This window comes from Procambarus clarkii, chromosome 24, assembly GCF_040958095.1.
Source record: "Procambarus clarkii isolate CNS0578487 chromosome 24, FALCON_Pclarkii_2.0, whole genome shotgun sequence".
NCBI lineage: Eukaryota > Metazoa > Arthropoda > Malacostraca > Decapoda > Cambaridae > Procambarus > Procambarus clarkii.
Window position 1 is genome coordinate 31778653 of NC_091173.1, and position 21726 is coordinate 31800378.

The following is a 21726-nucleotide window of genomic DNA, read 5'->3' on the forward strand; positions in this document are numbered from 1 at the left end:
TGTACAGCATTCACAACTCCATGAGACTTCAAGATGGACTTAACTCCAACAGTAAGGTAAATAACAAATGTAACAGTATTTGTTAGTAAAGTAATAATATATAGGTACAGTATATAATATGATAATGCATTTTTATTGTCTACAAGAAAAATAAAGACACTGATGCAAACGCCTCCTGAAGGTCACCTCTTGCAACAAATCCAATGCTCCAACGAACTGGGGTCGGCCCCATATAGTACGTTGAATCGAGGTTGTACTGTACCATTATCTGGAACACGTGATTATCCGGCTTGGGGTCCTTCCCATATAGTCCGGATAATCGAGTGGAGACAGTACCTTCCTTTTTCCCATTGAATGAAAATCTTGCTTAACCATTCTGTTGCTCAGCTATTAATAGCCTTCAACACTGCCAGACTTAATAAAAAAATAAAAAAATTATTTTATAAAAGTGTTCATATGTGTTCCCTGATCACGGGAAAATAATAAAAAAATCGTAGGTGAATATTTTGGCTGCAATAGGGCGGGGAAGTCTATATTGTTTGTTGTGTTATAATAAACTTGCATCAGGGAATACACATAGTGGTGGTGACTAATGGTGTTGATCCAGGGCGGCGAGGCAGGCCGGGTGAGGCACATGTACTTTACACACTAGCGACATCATCCAACTCAGTCTCTCCCTTACTCGTATCAGACCTCTGTGTAAGGTTTCTCTCTGGATCATAGTCAAAGTCATCATCCATAGCACTGTCATCATACAAAATGTCATATATTTCCTCCTCAGGGAGTCATTTTCCATGACCACAGGTGACCGTGGAGCGGGAGCTCATAGCCGATCCGTCAGACATGGTTGCTTCTTTGAAACTGAGGCTCTCCATGGCCGCATAGCATGCTGGGATTTTTTTTCAAGATAGCGGACGATCACTGGGGCCTCTTGGCATCCATTTTGTTACTTGCGTCACCGCGCGCCACTTTTGAATGGAATGCTAAAAATATAAGATCCCAGAGGCACGTTGTGCAACTCCCGTCAGCGCTTGCAGGCATGTTGCGCAGTTCAGTGGTTAAGGGGTTAAGGATATTCTGATTAGGATATTGAAGTGTGTTACAATGGATTATATAATAAACAGTTACAATACAGCAAAAATTCAGATTAAAAAATAATCACAGTGAGATGAAAGTGGAGCACATAAAATAAGCATATGGTTATTAATAAAATGAATTTTAACAAAATTACAGTGTGTCCTCACTTGAACGAACTATATGGGGCGAAGCTGATTCGTTCCAGTGCGGAATTTGTTCCATCCGTCCGGCCCCAACAACACTCTTCAAAAAAAAAAAAAATTATACATATGCCAGGACACATTTGCATTAGGAAAAATTGCACCTGACTCACAAAGGGAGTCCTTGCTAGCGCTGGGCACTGGTCCTGTAGGCCTACTGTGAAACCGTAACAAAAACTTTTGAATCTTAGTTTGTTTCTTTGGTGTGAGCTTCTTCATTATACTGTAATATTTTTCATGCCCTTTAGGTGTCGACAATAATCTGCCAGCTCTTCATCATCAGTCACTTCTCTGACTCCATCCCCCACCACTGACACCTTTTCCCACCACTGACACCATCCCCCACCAAAGACACCATCCCTATCACCAGACTTCTTTGACACCACCCCTACCACTGACAACACTATTTATTATGAATTCTTCATTTTGACTACAGAATATAATAAAGCGATGTGTTATAAGCAATTAAAATGGTAAAATATTCTCGAGTTTAGTATGGGCTGTATGAAGGCAGCAGCGGGGAGTCATGACTGATGCCAAGGTCTAATATACAGTGTGTTCTTACTATAACAACCTATATGGGGCAAAGCTGATTCATTCCAGTGTGGAATTCATTCTAGTGCAGAATTCGTTCCATCCGTCAGGCCCCAACAACACTCTTAAAAAAAAAAATTACAACCACATTAATACATATGCCAGGAGACATTTGCATTAGGAAAAATTGCACCTGACTCACGAAAGGAGTCCTTGCTAGTGCTGGGTGCTTGTCCTGTAGGCCTACTGTGGAACTGTACCAAAAACTTTTGAATCTTAGTTTTTTTCTTCATTAAATGCGCTGCTTCATTATAATCTTTCATGCCCTTTAGATGTCGATAATAATCTGCCAGCTCTTCATCATAAGTCACTTCTCTGACTCCATCCCCACCACTGACACCATCCCCTATCACCGACACCATCCCCCATCACCAAACTTCTCTTGACACCATCCCCCCACCACCAAACTTCTCTTGACACCACCCCTCACAAAGACACCATCCCCTACCACCAGATTTCTCTGATACTACCCCCCCCCCCCCCACCGCTGACACCCCTATTTATTATGAATTCTTCATTTTGACTATGTTAATATAATAAAGAAATGTTACAAGCAACTGAAATGGTAAAATATTTTCGAGTTTAATTCGGGCTGCATTGAGGCAGCAGCGGGGGGGAAGGGGCCGTGTGGGGCAGCAGTCAGCTGGTCACTCAGGCCAGACTTGGACGCATCTCACTCAACATGCCCGACATTCCCATAGAGGCTAGCTGACTTTCTAACCCCCTTAATACATTCCCCTCACCACAATTTATTATGAATTCTTCATTTTGAATGTGGAATATGATAGAGCGATGAACTACAAACAACTGAAATAGTAACATTTTCTCAGCTAATTTGGTGAAAAGCAAACAGTGAGTGAACTGTTGAGGTGGAGCATGGAGGCACCAGCCACGTGTTGCCATTTAAATGATAACTTGGGCCAGAGCTCTCCACAGATAGGTAGTATATGCATGCCATATATGTTCTCTGTATTCCCTCTATTTCAGCAATCTCTCCTGCTCTGAAGGGGGAAGTGAGTACTGAGCAGTATTCAAGACGGGACAACACAAGTGATTTGAAGAGTACAACCATTGCGATGGGATCTCTGGACTTGAAGGTTCTCGTAATCCATCCGATCATTTTTCTGACTGACGTAATACTTGCTTGGTTATGCTCCCTAAACGTTAGATCATGGGACATCATTATTCCCAAATCCATGACATGCTGTTTTCCTACTATGGGCAGATTCGATTGTGTTTTGTACCCTGTATTATGTTTAAGATCCTCATTTTTGCCGTATCTGAGTACAGTACCTGGAATTTATCACAGATAAACATCATGTTATTTTCTGCTACCCAATCGAAAACTTTGTTAATATCTGTTTGTAGTTTATCAATGTCTTCAGCAGAGGTAATTTTCATGTTAATTTTTGTATCATTTGCAAAGGATGACACGCAGCTGTGACTTGTGTTTTTGTCTATATCTGATATGAGAATAAGGAACAGCAGTGGTGCAAGGACTGTATCTTGAGGTACAGAGCTTTTAACTGCGCTCGGACTCGATTTTACTTGATTGACTGTTACTCTTTGTGTTCTGTTCGACAGGAAATTGAGTATCCAGCATCCTACTTTACCAGTTATACCCATTGACTTCATTTTGTGTGCAATCACTCCATGGTCACATTTGTCGAGTGCCTTCGCAAAATCTGTGTATACGACGTCTGCATTATGTTTTTCTTCTAATGCCTCAATGATTTTGTCATAGTGGTCAAGTAGCTGTGAGAGGCATGATCTTCCTGCTCTAAATCCATGTTGGCCTGGATTGTGGAGGTCATTGGTTTCCATGAATCTATTGATCTGACTCTGATCACTCTCTCAAATACTTTTATGTGGGACATTAGTGCAACTGGTCTGTAATTCTTTGCCAATGCTTTGCTACCACCCTTGTGTAGAGGGGCAATGTCTGCTTCTTTAAGCGCATCTGGTATCTCCCCTGTGTCCAAGCTCTTCCTCCAAACTTTACTGAGTGCCTGTGCTACTGGCACTTCGCATTTCTTTATAAATATAGTGGTACCTCGCATTACGAATTTAATCCGTTCCATGTTCGTCATGTGAGATGGACGTCATACAAAACGAGTGTCCCCCATGTAACCAGTGTGATGCACTGTGTTTATTGTGAAATTCCCCCAGTGTGCATGACATCAAATGTTCCCCAAAATATCATTTTTCTTTGCAAAATGATAAATTACCGTCCCTGAACATGTCTATGTAAAAATAATTACCAAATTCCACTTACTTTGGCTGTGAGGGCGTGGACAAGGTGCGCTGTGACGTCATCAGGGCCTGGTCGCCCGTGTGTGAAGCTCCCAGACACAGTCGCGCAGGCCAGTCAAGCACCGCGTGTTGCCACAAATATACAGTGGAACCTCGATTAACGAGCGGCTCTTAACGAGTTTTTCCAGTAACGAGCAAGCCACTCGCAGCAAATTTGCCTCTAGTGACGAGCTCGCCTCTATTAACGAGCAAAACCACATGGTGCTTCCTAGCATTTCGCGGGTTCTCGCAAATTCTCGGACGCCTCCGACGCCAGTGTTGTTGTTGTATCGCACACGACTAAGCATCCCTCTGGATTTATTTGCGCTTTGGGTTTTTAGTGGTTTTGCGACTACAATTTGTAACACACGATGTCTCCAAAGAAGCTGCTTGCTAAAGATAGTGTTGTCAAGAGGAAGATACAATTACTGTGGATTTGAAGAAGGAAATTATAGCAAAGCATGAGTGTGGTGTCTGTGTGATTGATCTCACAAGGGAGTATGGCAGGTCCTCATCAGCAATTTACACCATTAGTAAGGGAATGAGGAGGTAAGGGAGGATGCTGCCTCTTCCACTGAGATCAGGGAAGTGTTGGGAATGTTTGAAAAGGTGAACGCATTCTTGGAAAAGCTGCTCTGATAAAGTAGTGACAACCCGGTGTGTGAAAATGTTTAATTAATTTATCACTTTGTGATAACACTTTGTGAAAGTGTTATCACTTTCGCAGGTATATGTCACTTGAACGTGACACACTTTTTTCTCTTGAATGCACCCAAACACCGCACTCAAGCGTCATTTGAGCAAATATTTCTATAAAATCCAATTCTTATTCGATCAACTTGGGGATTGTATACAGGTTTGCCATGAAATTTCCGTTTTGTCTAATAGCCACCTAGCCTATTTGGGAGAACGGCATTGTATTGTATCTTCGTGGTAAGACCATTATATTGTTGACACGACGAGTTTAATCGACGTAGTTTTTTATTTGGTGCTGGTCTAACGCAGCCTTGTGTGACATTTGAAATGAAATTTGGGTGAAATTCCCAAGAAGAGAGAGTCCACCTGACTCAGAGGTGGATTCTCCTTCCACACCATAACCCCTCTCCTCCTTTCCACCTCTCCATCGTCTCCCTCAAGCCAGCAACTACTCTTCATAAGGTAAAGTAAACATTAAAACACTACAACAATACATTTATAATTACATGTGCAGTATTATATTTACATTAAAATATATCATACAAGTATGGATGTTTTTGGGAGTGGAACGGATTAAATTTATTTCCTTTATTTTAAATGGGGAAATTTGTTTCTTAAGACGAGTTTTCCAGGTAATGAGCTCGGTGCCAGAACGGATTAAACTCGTTAATAGAGGTTCCACTGTATTTTCAAATATTTTTTCTATGCATTTCCAATGCGGTTTTATTTGTTTCTTTTATCGTATATGATGCATATTTGTGGCCTTTTCAATATGTATACAGTAGAATGTTCATAATTTTCCATGGAACTGTGATACATGTGTCAGTAATGTGTCCACAATAAATGTTTATTGTCACAATATTACGTGGTAAAAATTCACTAAAATTACAATATGTACAGTTCCACATACTGTTTACACAGTAACACACTGTATTACACACTCAGTACTTTGGAGGTGCGTAATAGTCAACGAAGTAGTCCATGGTACACAGCGCGACTTTGCTCTCCTTGCACCAGCTACAGATAGATTTTCGTTTCCTGTTTCATCGTTTTGTGTGCTTGCAAATAACGCACTCGCGTGCACCCTTGGCTTTAGTACTTGTAGGTGGTATGTAGCCAAGCTTGTAAAGCATAAGGTAGTATTGACACGATTATAGGAAAAGCTCAATTTGTAAGGTAGTCTTGAAAAGATCGCTTTGTAAGGTCCCACACAGGAAGAGATTTAACTAGCCTCAAAGAGTGTCCATCAGTCAGGAAGAGATTCAGTTAGCCTCAAAGAATGTCCATCAGTCAGGAAGAGATTCAGGTACTCTTGAAAATATCAATAAACAACACCACCATGGAAGCCGCTAACACTGTTCATCTATGCTACTTGTATCAGATGCATCATCACTGAATGCAGAAAACGATTCATCTATGTATCATCTATATAAATTCAAGATGGCAAGGGTGGGGCTCAGAGCTACAAGTGGATACGCTCGCTGTAGCATCCTCATAGGTGCTGTATCACTGGCATCCGACCGTTGTGTTAAGCCCTTATTGCGCCTTGCTTCACCCTTATGTTCTTCAAACAATAGGGTCTGAATTGCACCGACTGAGCACAGTCTTTCAACACCGTGTCGGACAGGTGTTTGAGAGCCAGAGGCACATGTGCTACAAATGGTTGCTCTCGCAGTACTAACCCAGCCAGCAGCCCTTGTCTTTCATATTCGTTATAACAAAAGGTTCGTTCAGTGTTTGTTGGGTAGGCTGCTCCATTATGACAATCTTTCTTTGTTTCAAATGTGTTCCATTTGTTTTGTATTTGTCAATACGTCTCAATAATGGAGCAGCCTACCTGACAAACACTGAACGAACCTTTATAGCATTTGTCCATTTTTCAAATTGTTTCAACAGTTCTTTTATTTTTCGTTTTTTTTTTTTTTTATTTAGGAAACATGGAGCCGCTGACCTGTAGACCACAGAACGAACCTTTTTGACATATGTACTGGTTTTCAAAATTCTTCATTTCTTTTATTATTTACGTTTTTGTATGTAAGAAACATGGAGCAGCCTACCTGCCAACCACCGAACGAACCTTTTGCTATAAGACAAATGAAAAATAAATATTGAACACATTTGAAGAAAGGAAAATGTCTCAATAGTTTATTCAGTGTATGTAAGGTAGGCTTCTCCATTATTGAAACGTAAATGACAAATACAAAACAAATGGAACACATTTGAAACAAAGAAAGATTGTTATAATGGAGCAGCTTACCTGCCGAACACTGAACGAACCTTTATGACATTTGTTGTATATCAGACATTTCATTTCTTTTTTCCTACAAAAACGTCAATGCTTTGCAACATCTCAGCAGTCACCCTTTTATATCCCAGCATCATTAGCATCTTTAAACAAGAACAACATAATTTATGTGCATCGTCGGAGGTATCTAAGAATGTGCAAGAGGCAGCGCGACCCCACCATGTTGTGTTGACGTTACTCAAACCAGCGTTCGTCATACGGGACGATTTGACGCCGATCGGGCCGTTCGTTACCCAAAATATTCGTCTTTTGGGGCGATCGTTATGCGAGGTACCACTGTATTGAATTCCATGAGTCTGGACCTGGGGCTGAGTGCATGGGCATATTGTCAATTTTTCTTTCAAAATTTGCTATGCTCATGTTGATATCAGTTATATTTACTGGTGTTTGAATATCATTCATAAAGAAATTGTCCAAATCTTCCACTTTCATGCTGTGTATTGGAGTGCTAAACATGTCCTCATACTGCTTTTTTAGAATTTCACTAATTTCTTTGTCATCCTCAGTGTATGAACCTTCACTAATACGAATAGGTCCAATACTGGCAGTGGTTTTCGCTTTTGATTTAGCATATGTAAAGAAATATTTTGGGTTTTTCTTTATTTCTTGAATTGCTTTCTGTTCTAGTTGCCTTTCTTCAGTCTGATAGGAATTCTTCAGTCTCTGTTCAATTTCTTCAATTTCCCTGTTTAATAAAAAAAAAATTCTATTGTACTTACTTTTGTTGCAATAGAGCCGAGAAGCTCTGCGATGACGTCACAATCTGCATGGTCGCTCATGCAGTACACGCCCGGGAGATGTTGCGCGCGGTCCTCAAACAGCCAGAGTTGCCACAAATATATTTTCGCGCTATTTATTTACAATGTCTAAGCGCATTTTATCTAATTTTTTTTCACTAATTGTGTTTCAAATACTGTTTGAACATATTTTGTATCAATAATTGTTGCATATTTGAGTATACACAGGCGCACACAAATGTTTTCAATTACGGCAATATAATATGTCATTACAGTCTATTATATTATATGTTCTGCTTATATGTTTACATATTTACACACTCGCACACGCTATACACACTTTGAAGCACACTTAGAAGATTTCTAGACTGTGGTAGTCATTGAAGCAGTCGACAGCACATAATGGGATACCACACGTTTCACACCATGTTTGCACAAGCTTCCGTTTCTTGTCTCTACATGTCGTTGTTTTACACACCAAGCAATCACGTTGGGCTATTGCACGCTTCACACCAGGTGGCAAATACTTAAGTTTGTGTGCTAGGAAGCCTTCAGTGTGAGCGAGGCGTGGAGTACCAGCATGCTGCAACAGTGGGTTTATGATGGGCCGCTGAATACCTGGGACATCTTTTGCAAACTTTCCTAATAACTGTATTGCAGCATCAAATACAAAGTCACGGAAAGTGGGCTTACGTCCAGTTCTCACAAGGTACATGTTGAAACAGTTCAGCATGCTCATGTCCACAAGATGGAAGAACACTTTTTTCGTCCACCTACATGTCTTCCGCACACACTCTGCAGTGCCAATCATCATGTCTGATTTATCAATCAACCGCATGTTGATATTATAGTCTAAAACACAGTCTGGCTTATATAGTGGTGCGTTTGTTTTATGGTTCACTTTCCCACTGTTCACCATTGTTCCATCATGAATTGTTGTCAGCAAGTTCACCTCTCTTTTGTCTTTCCACCGAACTGACAGAATGTTATCACTTTTTCTTCTCTGACACTCACCAACTGCAATGTCGTTGTCAAACACAGGCATTTCCCTTCGTTGTGGCTTTACTGTACCAACCAATCCGGTTCTATTTTCTAGCAAGAACCGAGCTAGCAAGGGACTTGTATAGTAATTATCTGTGTATAAAATGTGTCCCTTGTTCATCCACGGAGCCATGATGGTCTTCACTACACTCCCCGAGAATCCATGTTCGTCGTTACCGGGAATGTCTACATCACTAGCCGAGTACAGAATCATCTGTAACACGTATCCTGTCTCACAATCACAAAGAACAAAAAATTTCAGGCCAAATCGGTTTCGTTTTGAGGGAATGTACTGTTTGAATGGAACACGTCCCTTGAAAAGTATGAGAGATTCATCAACCACCAGCTTCTGTGCTGGTACGTAAAAATCTCTGAATTTTCCAATAACATCGTTCATGTAGTGCCTCACTCGCCACAGTCTATCATCAGGTGTTCGGTCCTGAACACTTCCAAAATGTAGACACCTGAGGAGTATCTGAAACCTGTCTCGTGACATATATTTCCCGAATAAAGGTGTTGGTATTGTCTTGTCCTTGCTCCAATAGTCATTTATTGCATGTTTGTGACAGTGCTTCATCAACAAACAGAGTGCCAAAAACACATACATTTCCGCCACTGTGGTATTTTTCCAACGCTGCAGTCGTGAAAATTCTGTGATTTCCCTCTCAATCAGGTAAGCAGCATGCAGGTTCGTTTGGTGTACAATGTATTCCATGAGTGGTTCATCATAGAATGCTGTAAAATATTCCATCTCAGCCATGTCCTCACCTTGATTAGGGAAAAGGTTTGTAATCCCTACATCTTTATCGTCAAAGTGAGGAATATTAGGAATAAAGTCGTCACCATCACTCCACTCAAGTACACCAGGCGTCCTGCGAAATGCAGAGGAAAGACGGCGAGGAAGCGATGCATACCGGCGACCAGGAGCTGAATACCGTCTGCGAGAAGCACGGCGGCTACGTGCACGTGAGGTGGGTGCACGTGAACACGAGGGTCTTGGTCCCTCATGTGGTGCCATGCGGTGGCGCTTGGCTGGGCGAGATGCTGCTGACGCGACAATTTCTCGCCCAGTTACACCACTGGTACCAGCCACAGGCTCAATAAAACTTTGATCTGAGTCACTAAACCCAGAAAAGGAGTCACCTCCCTCTGACTCGTCACCCTCAAACAGAAAATATCCACAGGAACTGTGAGGTCGTGGTAGAATTGGGGTAGAAAATGGGCGAGGAGGCATGGGAGAGCGTATAGGCCTCGCCATGGCATGGCGGTCATTCTCACTTTCACTGCTGCTGCTACTATCTCCCGACAACTGTGTATAATCCTCATCGTTGTCTGAATCGTCAAACACACTTTCTTCACCTTCAGAGAATAATTCGTGGGCTATTTGCTCTGGGGTGAGGGACTGAGTGATGCGTGCAATTATTTCTTCTTTGTATGGAGAGTCGTATCTGCTTAAGCATTTCTGTTAATTTCTTCCTTCTTTTGTAATGTCGTCTGCATTCTCTTTCTACATTGGACCTCTTTCTGGCTTTCCTCAAAGGAACATGTTTCAGACAGACTTCATAGGCTTCAGAAATCAGTTTTTCTATTCCTTGTGTAGGATTTTTATTTCCTAGAACATTTTCCCACTGAATGTTTGTAAGCTCCCTGTTTATTTTCTCCCAGTCTAACTTCTTATTATTAAAATTGAATTTATTGAATAACCCTTCTCACTTGTTGTTTCTCTTGGGCCTACTACCGTTATTAATGTTTGCACTTCAATGAGCTTGTGGTCCGAGTACGTAGTGTCTGAGACAGTAATGTCTCTGATTAGCTCCTCATTGTTCGTGAATATCAGGTCCAGCGTGTTTTCGTTCCTAGTTGGTTCTGTAATCTGCTGACTGAGTGAGAATTTGTCACAGAATCTCAGTAGTTCTCTGACCTGTGGTTGGTTATTTCCAGGTTGATTTCCTGCTATAATGTTATTGTTTACTATTCTCCATTTTAAACTGGGTAGATTGAAGTCTCCAAGGAAGATGATATCTGGTATTGGGTTTGCTAGGTTATCAAGGATATTCTCTATTTGTGGATCTGTTCAGTGAATTCCTTAATTGTTGCATCTGGCGGTTTGTATATTAAAATACAACTGGGAACAGTGGTCAGCTGTACGGTCCCTACTGGGACCATTTTCTCCACTTTGCGATAAGTACCCCCCTCATAAAGTTGAACAAATAAACATATATATAATATTATAAATATACTGTATATATATATTATATATACATATATATAATATTATAATTATTTTCATATAATATTATAAATAGTAAAATTACTAAAGTTAACAAGGGATAAATCGACAATAAATCACAAATAAAGGAACAGACAACCTCTACACCACAAACCCAACATGGAGACGTGTGGCAGTTGTTTTAAGTCACTTGGGAAGAATGTTGTAAGGATTGTATGTAACGTTTGTAATATAAGATTTCACCTGAGTTGTACAGGATTACCTACACAATATGCAAACAGACAAGGTAACTACTGGATCTGTCAAAATGATAGATGTGGGAAAACATCACCAAACTAATGAATGACATTCCTGAAGTACATAGGCTAAAATTCACACAAAAGCTACCAGAAATATATGCAGAGTATGCAAAGACAGCAACGAACACTGAACACAACCCAGGGACTGAGAGTTTAGAGAGCCAAATTTGCAATGTAGAAGGACATTGTGTCGAGGTACACAAAAATGAAGGCAATATTGAAGAGCAAACTGGTAATATGAATAAGGAGAGAAAAAATGAGATGGACGAGAACACAAATCAGAAAGATGAAAGCAACAAGTAGAAAGATATGGGCAATACCGAGAAAGAATGCGAAAACGAGAAAGTTGGAACAAAAAACACAGAGATAGATAAGTCGTGCACAGCTACAAACAATAAGAATACAAGCACAGATGAAAATATTTGCATATATTATGCAAAAGGACAGTGCACATACAGGACCAGAGGCACAGAATGCACATTCATACATCCCCAGAAATGCCAAAACATGTTAGGGAAAGGCAGATGTCGTTTTGCTACAGACTGATAGATATTTTCACCCTAAGCTATGCAAACTCTCAGTTTATGACAGGAAATGCTACGATCTTCATTGCCCTGATTTCCACGTGAGAGGTACACAGCGCTATATAAGAGAGAAAGTCCAATATAATAGCCCTGGAAATTTTTTTAGAGGCAGGTAGAACCAGAGGAAGGAACAGACAGGCAGAAACATTGCAGGAGTACAGATGGAGAGGGGAAAATGCCCAAGACCGGACTACAATTCATCATCAAGACCACACATATTACACCTCCCAACTACACAGAAACTACCACACTCCCCAGTACCACTTCCAAAACTGGACAAACAATTTGCCAGAACAACACACCCTGGGTCAGGGTGGAGAGGGGAGAGAACTACCAAAACCTTCCAGAAGTGACATACAATATGGAAAATCATTCATATTTGCAAACATACAAGGTTTAAAGTCAAAATTAAGAAATAAAGTTAAGTTTATAAATGGCTTCCTATTAGAGTCATACTCAATATTTGGGGCATTCACGGAAACTCATAAGAAAGATTACATGGATAGTGAAATCTGGATTCCAAATTATAATTTACGATAAAAGTTAGTGTTACAGTGATAGTGTTCTCTTCGTATCGGGGTCCCTGCGTGTCCCTTGATCAGGGGTATATTTTTGTCCATGTGTACCTCCGTGCGTTTGTGCTTGCTTGTCGTGGTTCTCGTTGGTTCTCACATCTCTTCGTACCTTCCAATAGTATTGGAACGTCTGTTGACTTCTGATGTGGTTTCCCTCTGATCTTTTGTCAGCCTTGTTGGTTACCTTCCTTCCTCTGTTTTCTTTCACTTCGGTTTTGTCTTGTTTTGTTTTCACGTCGTCTCTACTTCCAGTTTCGACATTCCTCGTCTTCGTTACGTACGCCTTCCTGGTGTTTATACGATGTGTGTATTCGATGTGTCTGTACGTTATGTGTATGTACGATATGAGTCCGCTTGGCGTATGAGCCATGCCACCCGGTGGATGGGTGGTGCGTTCGTACCTCGCACGCTGGGGCCGGGGTGTGTGTTTTGTTTATGGGTGGTATGCTCGTGTTTTACGCATCGTTTCTCGCGGTTTTCTACGGCTTCTTGCTCATTTTTTCCCTCCAGTTGTAGCCCTCTGGATGCTGGGGGTGTTCTGGGTTTTATATATAGGGGCGTCATATCGTTCTTTCCTCTGCTTCTGGGTGTGGGATGGCTCGGAGTGGCCCCTCCTCCTCCCCCCTCTGTACTGCTCCTTGTCTTCTGTAGAGCGCACCCCTCTGGACATATTTCTCCGTAGACTTCCAACTTTTATTCAGGTAACGGTACATACAATGCCTAATGCCTCTAGTATGCATGGCATTCGAGCGCACCACTAGCGATGGTCCTGGTATGTTACTTGCCTCGCCTGTGTTGTGGCACGCTCGTGTGTTTGCTCTGCAGGTGAGATTGCCATGTCTGGCGCCTCTGTCGGCCAGGTGCTGGTTCTCAACTTTTGGTGGGGTGCTTGCCTAGTTGTGTTTGCGGGGGTTGAGCTCTGGCTTTTTGGCCCCGCCTCTCTCCTGTCGGTCGACGGTTGTGCAATTTCCAGAGCCTCCTGGGCTCTGTCTTATCTGCGTTTGCTCCTGTGGGTGGAGTCTGCCTCCACCATGGAGCTTCCTAGTGCTTACCGCTTCCTAGTGCTTACCGCTTCCTATCTCTTCTGACATTGATCAGGTTCTTTTTCATGTCTGTGGCTCCTTTGGGTACTCAGCTTCCTCCTGTGTCCCTTTGTGCATACGAACATAAGGACATAAGAACAATGGTAACTGCTGAAGGCCTATTGGCCCATACGAGGCAGCTCCTATTTATTACCACCCAATCTCACTCATATACATGTCCAACCCACGCATGAAACAATCGAGGGACCCCATCCTCCACCACGTTATGCGGTAATTGGTTCCACAAATCAACAAACCTGTTACCGCACCAGTATTTATTCAAGTCTTTCCTAAATCTGAACTTATTCAATTTATACCCATTGTTTCATGTACAAAACGTGCCACAAAGGTGGCATGTGCCACCTTTGGTCACTGCTCCATCCTTGTTTACTCTGTCTCTTCCCCGCTTGGCGGGGTTGCGTCGATGGCTCCTAACAGGGGTGTTTGGGGTGGTGTCTTGTGTTTGATTACTTTGCATGTGCCTTCAGTGACTTTCCTTTGTCATGTATATTGTTCTTTGTTGTCCTGTGGGGCTCTGCCCCACATTTTGGTACTTTTGGTTTCGTTTGTCAGCACCTGGGTCTTTTCCCTATCTGGACACTCATTCCTTGCCTATCTTCGGTGCCTGGCTGCACCCTGCTGTCCATGAGGTCCCTCGGGTATGTACGCCCTCCTCTAAATATTTTGTGGTTGGTCGTGTGCATTACTTCCCGGCCGCTCCTTGGTCCGTATTCGGGGTTTTCCTTGCCTTTTTCCGTTTTTCCTCCTCCTATGCTACACTTGTCTGTGTATCTGGGTTGGAGCTTATTAACTATCCTGATGTTGGGTGCTCGGGTGGGCCTCTGTCCATGTTCAGTTCCCTGCTTTTGGACTTCTCTGGTGTTCCGTTTTGGTGCTGAGTTCCTACGATTTTTCTTTGTGACTTACTGCAGGCTTCGGTGTTGCACTGTCTGTGGGGCTTGTGGACTTTCGGTCCGCTGCTCCTGCCTTACTGGTTCCTTTTCTTGGAATCGGTAGCTGGGTTCCGGTCCTGGCTCCGGTTTTTCTTTGTTCCTTTTCTGGAACGGGTGTGTTTGCTTTCCTACGGTTCACGTCCTGCGTAGTTCTCCTCTTGGATGCCTCAGGGACGCGTGTGTCATTCTTCCCTGCTGGAGCTGGTTATGTTGCTCCTTTGGGTTGTGGGGTCGCTGTTTTTCGATTCGCATTTTGCATTTACGTTCATGGTGCTCGTTTCTCATTGTTTGTGTTGGCACTGGTGGGTTCGTTGTTGGTTTCCCACATGTGTGTTTCATCTCGGGGGCGGTGTGTGGTTTTCCTGGCGGTCCTTTCTGTTTTCCTATCACTGCGAAGGGTCCTTCAGTCTCTGATTCTCTTGATTCTCTGATGATTGGCTTATCTTCCCTTCGAGGTTGTTCCGGGTCCATCGTCTGGGACCGTGTACTGTCACCTCGTATTGGGTGGTGCTGGCAGAGCCGCTCTAGCTTGCGTTCGGTGCTGTGGTTCCTTCTGCTCCGTTCCGCTTGCGATCCTGAGCGTTGGTTTCCTTCTGGCCTGCTCTTTAGTTATGGTGCCATCCTGGTCGTTGACCTGGGTGGTCTATTTTCTTCTCGTTTTGGTCTTTGGGTTGCTGCATGCATTGCTAAGCCACAGCAACATATGGCCAAGTACAGTTAGTATAAGATAAGAATGTAACAGTTGAAGTTAATGGAGTGCATGTAAGCAGTTTGTGTTTAATAGAAAGTGTGCTATGTAAGCAGTATAGAACTTTGTACAATACAGTATTGATATCAATGAATTGATAATGGTATTTAGTGAAATTAAGTTTATGAAAGGAATATTTTGTAAAGATTTGTGGAATACTTTCATTATTTTTTCATATACAGCTGTAGAAACCTTACATGGAATGTTTAGATGAGCTGCTAATTATGAACTGCATTTCAGATGAGCAAACAAATGGCCAAGCAGTTCCCCATGGCTGGGTTATGTGAGCAGTTCCCAGTGGCTGGGTCGTGTGAGCAGGTGCAGGTACTGACTGACCAGGTATGGTAGTGTTGCTACTATCCTAAAATATTTAGTGATAATAATGCAATATACAGTACAACCTCGATTCAACGTACCCCGATTCAACGAATCTCCGGCTAGTTCACACACTTTTTAGGCCGGATTTACTCACCCGGTTCGCCGAAGCGGGGAATGTTCGGATTTGCTTACGATGTCGAGACAGAGTTCACAGACTGGTGGAAAACTTTCCCATTATATCACAGATTACAATTAATAATTCGCTCATATGAGAAGTTCGATCACATAAGTGGACCACACAAGTGGACCGTACAAGTGGTCCACAAGCTTAGGATGTTGGGACAGTTCACAGAGTGGTGGAAAACTTTCCAAATCCATCACAGGTTACAATTAATAATTCCTTCATATGACAAGTTGGGTCACACAAGTGGACCACACATGTAGGCCACACAAGTGGACCACACAAGTGGACCACAAGTGGGTCCATAAGCTTATGATGTTGGGACAGAGTTCACAGAGTGGTGGAAAACTCATTCTATCTACAATAATTCCTTCATAAGCCAAGTTGGATCACACAAATGGACCTCATAACAAGTGAACCATATGAACCAAACACAAGCCAGAAAGGTCCACATAACAAGTAAAGCATATTAACCAAACACCTGCCAGAGTGGTCCACACAAGTGAGCGACTGAGTTTCAATGACTTTCGTTCACTGATTCGTGCACACGTATCTTTGTCAATTAATTTAAAGGCAGAAGCGTGAATAGCTAGCTAATGTGTTGAAAATCTTCTTATATACATTTTCTGTGATGAAAGAAGATGGGTGAGGGTGGACAGATAAGGGAATACTGTACTGTAAACCTCACTTTATAGTGTGGTTTCATTCACTTTCGTCTGTGTCGTTATAGTTCAGTGACCCATGACTTTGAACGTTTCAGATTAATAAATCATTTCTGAAACTGGTGTTTTAATTACTTTATTATCCTAATTAAACTAAACTAAATAAAACCAAAAATATACTGCAATAAGATAGATATCTGCTATTTGAGAAATTATTCATGTTATTGGACGCTCACAAGTCCAGCGTGAGTGGACAGGTCTAATCCGTGTGCACACACCATGTTTGTTTTGTTCGATTTCGTCGCTATAGTTCAGTGGACCTATGGTTTCGAAATAATAAAATTAATAGATCAGTTCTAAAATATTTTTATAGCTCTTATTCTCATAATAATGTTCCTAAACTAAATATATAACTTAAAAATATATAATTTGATGTAAATCGAATATTTGAGAGAAATTTATGTTACTGGATCTGGCTTAAACACTAGCCTACTGTAGGGTGTACGTATAGACCTAGTCTGCATTCGTTCAGTATGCACCCAGTGCCCTTAGTTTTGTCTGTGATTAACGTACAGTATTTAACCACCGGTGGAAGAATAATTGTGGAATTTACCATTTTTGAACTACAGCTGTATTGTTATACAACAAAATGTCTCAGGGGCTTACTAATAGTGCCTTATTAATGCCAAAAATGAAGCAATATTTTGCAAGAAAATCATCCAACACGAAAACAGTTGTACCCAGCATGAGAACAGCCGTACCCAGCACGAGCATAGCTGTACCCAGCACTGGTACAACAGCAGCCAGCACCAGCTCGAAAGCAGCTGAAGCCATAGCAGCAGCGAGCACCAGCAAAGCTGATGCAAACATCTAAAAATATCGTGTGTGGCGTGAACAGACAGAACAAGTGTTAAATTTAAGTGTGTACACAGTGTTAAAATTAAAGTTGCAGTAATTTTAGTGTACAATAGTTTTCATAAACTCTATTGTAGTACTCAACATACAGCAGAACTACTTAAAACACAGTGTTAACAGTGTAATACACTACAGTACGTATTTACTGTACAGCATTCACAACTCCATGATATATCAAGATGGACATAACTCCAACAATAAGGTAAATAACAAATGTAACACAGTATTTTTTAGTAGGGTAATAATATATAGGTACAGTATATAATATGATAATGCATTTTTATTGTGTACAAGAAAAAAAAGGCACTGACTCAAACGCCGCCTGAAGGTCACCTCTTGCAATGAATCCAACGCTCCAACGAACTGGGGTTGGTCCCATATAGTACGTTGAATCGAGGTTGTACTGTAATAGCATTATGGGTGTGAGATGCTCTAGCGATGTGAATACAGTACCGTATTTGCCAGCGTAAAAGACGCACCCTCGCATAGGACCCACCTCTATTTTACAAGGATATTAAGTAGAAAAAATGTTTTCTATGTTTCATCATGCATTTATTGAAAGATATTTTAAAGTGGATTTTGTACCACAACTCTTACCTCCTCTAAGATCAGCTGTGATGTAGTTGTTTATATATTGGGCAAGAGAATTACTATACAGGATGTGAAACTTATATTTCTGGATGTGATGTTTTGTGTTGCTGCATCAGGCCACCAGGGCGGCACACTTGGCAGTGGCGCACCATTATAGCGCTCTGGTGGCGTTGTCATTCACACATTGCAAATAGCTGACAGGCGGATGAAAATTTAATCACTCCTCTCAAATTTCTAGGAGCATTTTTTGTTTAAATAATGAATAAATGTGTCTTAAAGGTAACACCAATGTTAAATAATGTATAACATATCAGATGTGGATTATGTATACTGGGTAAGATGACGTGAGCTTCCTTCATAACTGCCGACACATCATAAGTCTTGTGATAACAGACGGTTTTATTATTAGCAACGATTTTTGTGCCTAGCGAACTTACCCGGTATACTCATTCAGCTCCTCAGCCTATACCCCTCGGTCTCCCATCCATAATATGGATTCATTTTTGATACATTTAAAAATAAAAAAAAGTGCTGTCATATATGCCGCCTACCCCTTTCATCCCCTCCCTCACCCTCTCTGAACCTCTCCCCCACACCCTTACTTCCTGTGTGTCCCCCCCCCTCCCCAAGACCCTTCTGGGAAATGGCTCAGTAGATTGCCAGCCAGCCAGAGACACCCTGGAGAATCTCCATCTAATACAATAAAGCATTCATGAAACAAGTATTTTATAACTTTTTATTATCCTAATAATATTACTAAACAAAATTTGTAAGCAAAAATATATATGATGTACATCCAGAATTTAGTTAAGAAACATCTGGTTAACTGGGTAAAGTATGTTAGGCTCATCAGTGAGCCGGTCCTTTCCCCACCATCGACACACCTCCCTCCCACCCCCCACCCCATACTTCCCACACACACACGCTGTCTGCTTCACCTCAACAACCATAGCTCCATCCATCTCTCCCTCCCTCCATCAATCCATCCATCCATCCATCCATCAATCCATTCCTCCATCCATCTCCATCCTACCATCCATTTCCATCCTCTCCCTCCCTGCCTACCACCCAGCCTCTGCCTGCCTGCCTCTCTCCTTGCCTCTCCCTCCTTGCCTACCAGCCAGCCTCTGCCTGCCTGCCTCCCTCCCAACCTCTGCCTGCCTGCCTCCCTCCCAACCTCTGCCTGCCTGCCTCCCTCCCAACCTCTGCCTGCCTGCCTCCCTCCTCCAACCTCTGCCTGCCTGCCTGCCTCCCTCCCTTCCAAGCTCTGCCTGCCTGCCTCTCTCCTTGCCTCTCCCTCTGTGCCTACCAGCCAGCCTCTGCCTGCCTGCCTCCCTCCCAAGCTCTGCCTGCCTGCCTCCCTCCCTCCCTGCCTACCACCCAGCCTCTGCCTGCCTGCCTCCCTCCTTGCCTCTCCCTCCCTGCCTACCACCCAGCCTCTGCCTGCCTGCCTCCCTCCTTGCCTCTCCCTCCCTGCCTACCACCCAGCCTCTGCCTGCCTGCCTCCCTCCTTGCCTCTCCCTCCCTGCCTACCACCCAGCCTCTGTCTGCCTGCCTCCCTCCTTGCCTCTCCCTCCCTGCCTACCACCCAGCCTCTGTCTGCCTGCCTCCCTCCCAAGCTCTGCCTGCCTGCCCATCCACCCACCAGTCAGCCATCACTGACACCACGAGTGCATTTGGAGCCGACATGGTGCACGGATGTTCCTTGATTGTGCAGATATGTCCAATAAAGTCAAGGAATGAATACTCCAGCCTCATTACAAATCAAAACAATGTGCTGTGAATCTATGACGTCACAGGGTAGAAGGCACTAGAGTAGTGGACCCAGTGGCTCTCTGTATAAAATATATCTTACCTGAATGTTACTTGAAAAATTACCGACACTTATCTTCGGAAATAATACTGGAGCTCTGGAAATAATGACCTGGGTACAACTTCATATAGGCCGTTAAATCGAGTGGATACTATATGATTCTCATTTTCTGGGGCAGATTTGTCAAGTACGCCATCCTTTACAGGATCAACTAAAATAATTTTAACTTAAGTGTTATTAATATAGCAACAGCAGTATTTTTATTTTTGCATGCTGCATCAAAAAATTTAAGGGTGATGTGGGAAGCTTTCCCACAGGTGCGGATCCACGAGGCTCTGTGATCCAGCTCCATCAGACTGCTTCCCTGTGGTTCATTGTTTGAACTGGTGAGGGTCGCTTCAGTCAGTGGTTTTTTGGAGCTGGTCACCCTTCTGTAAGAGCTACTCTCTAGGTAGCTCTTCTGTTGAGTTCTCGGGGTTTAGCTCTCCGTACTGTTCATGTTTAGGGAGTGTCCAGTGTCCTGGCAGATGGCCTGTCTCGCTTCATTCATCTTTCCACTGATTGGATGGTCGATGCCGCTTCCTTCCTTTGGCTTTGCCGGATGTACAGGTGCCCAGAGGTGGACTTCTTTGCATCTTCCTGTGTACATGGCACTGTGCCCCAACTGTGATTCTCTTGCGGTGAATGCTTTTTGGCAGGACTGGTCGAGGTGGGGATTTTTGTAACTTTTTCTGCCGGTCCAGCTGTTGCTCTGGGTTCTGGCTTGGCTCGAATCGTATCAAGGGAGGGTGATTCTTCTGGCCCACGGTAGCTGGCCCAACCTTGGTTTCAGGCGTGGCTTACTCAGTGATTGAACCCGCGGCTTCGCCTCTTTCAGTTGGTTGGGACCGGTGAGGTACCTTGCTGGTTAGAGTTTCTCCTCTGTGATTGGTGTCTGGTCTTTCTAGGCATGTGTGTCACCATTTGTTTGATGTTCAGGTGGCTTCTTTGATGGTATCCCACTTGCGGTCTTTTTCTCAGCAACAGTATGCGGTTTCTTGGTCTGCAATCATTTTCTTTCACTTCATTGCTATCGCACAAGTTTTTTTTGCTCTTTCTCTCTTTTCCCAAACTGGCATCTCATGCCGAATACTGTCGCTTCTTATTGTGTGGCATTGGCGGAGCCGCTGCAGCTTGCATTTGGAGAGGATATAACTTCTGCCTCATTCCACATGCTTTCTCATGCATCATTTCACCTCCAGCCTGCTCATGTGCCACCTGAGCTTTTGTGGTCTCTGGACAGAGTTCTTTCTTCACCTCAATTTGTGGTTGCCTCTGTTCGTGATTGCTTCTGGAAGGCTTTGTTTTTGTAGGCTTTAGCCTATGGGGGTCAGGTTGGGGAGCTTCATGTTCTCCTCTGGCACCAGAAGTTTTGTTTGTTTGGTTCTGGTGAACATTTTGTTCATTGCAGCTAGTTCCTTCTTTTGTGGCGAAGAATGAGATGGAACGCTTCCGGAAGGGTCCGTTAGTTGTGGATGCTTGGTTGGTTCGGCCAGAGGTGCATCATGTGCTGTGTAAAGCCAGTATCCACTCAATTTAACGGCCTCTTTTATATCGATCTGCCGGTAATAACAACCGGTTTGGGAGACTGTATCTAGAGCCTCATGTAACGGTCTGGCGGTCGATATTACTAATGGTCGGTATTGGGTTTGTTTTGGCATCGGTGGCCCCTCACATGGTGACCAGGCCACTGACCTCGATCATCCAGAGTCGTATATTAAATCTTAACTTTGTTTTAAAAAGATTCAGTTTAATGAAGAAAATTCTAAATTATTATTAATAAAATATTTTGAA

At 42.8% G+C, this 21726-nt stretch overlaps 1 protein-coding gene across 1 annotated transcript in view; it reads left to right on the top strand.

Annotated features, from left to right (window-relative positions):
- Positions 1-21726, top strand: part of LOC123761585 (uncharacterized) — a 418399-nt gene that overhangs the window by 111851 nt on the left and 284822 nt on the right. Inside the window, exon 2 of the mRNA XM_069330775.1 lies at positions 15654-15752. Coding sequence (XP_069186876.1) covers positions 15654-15752 — 99 coding nt within the window. The remainder of the gene's footprint in view (positions 1-15653; positions 15753-21726) is intronic.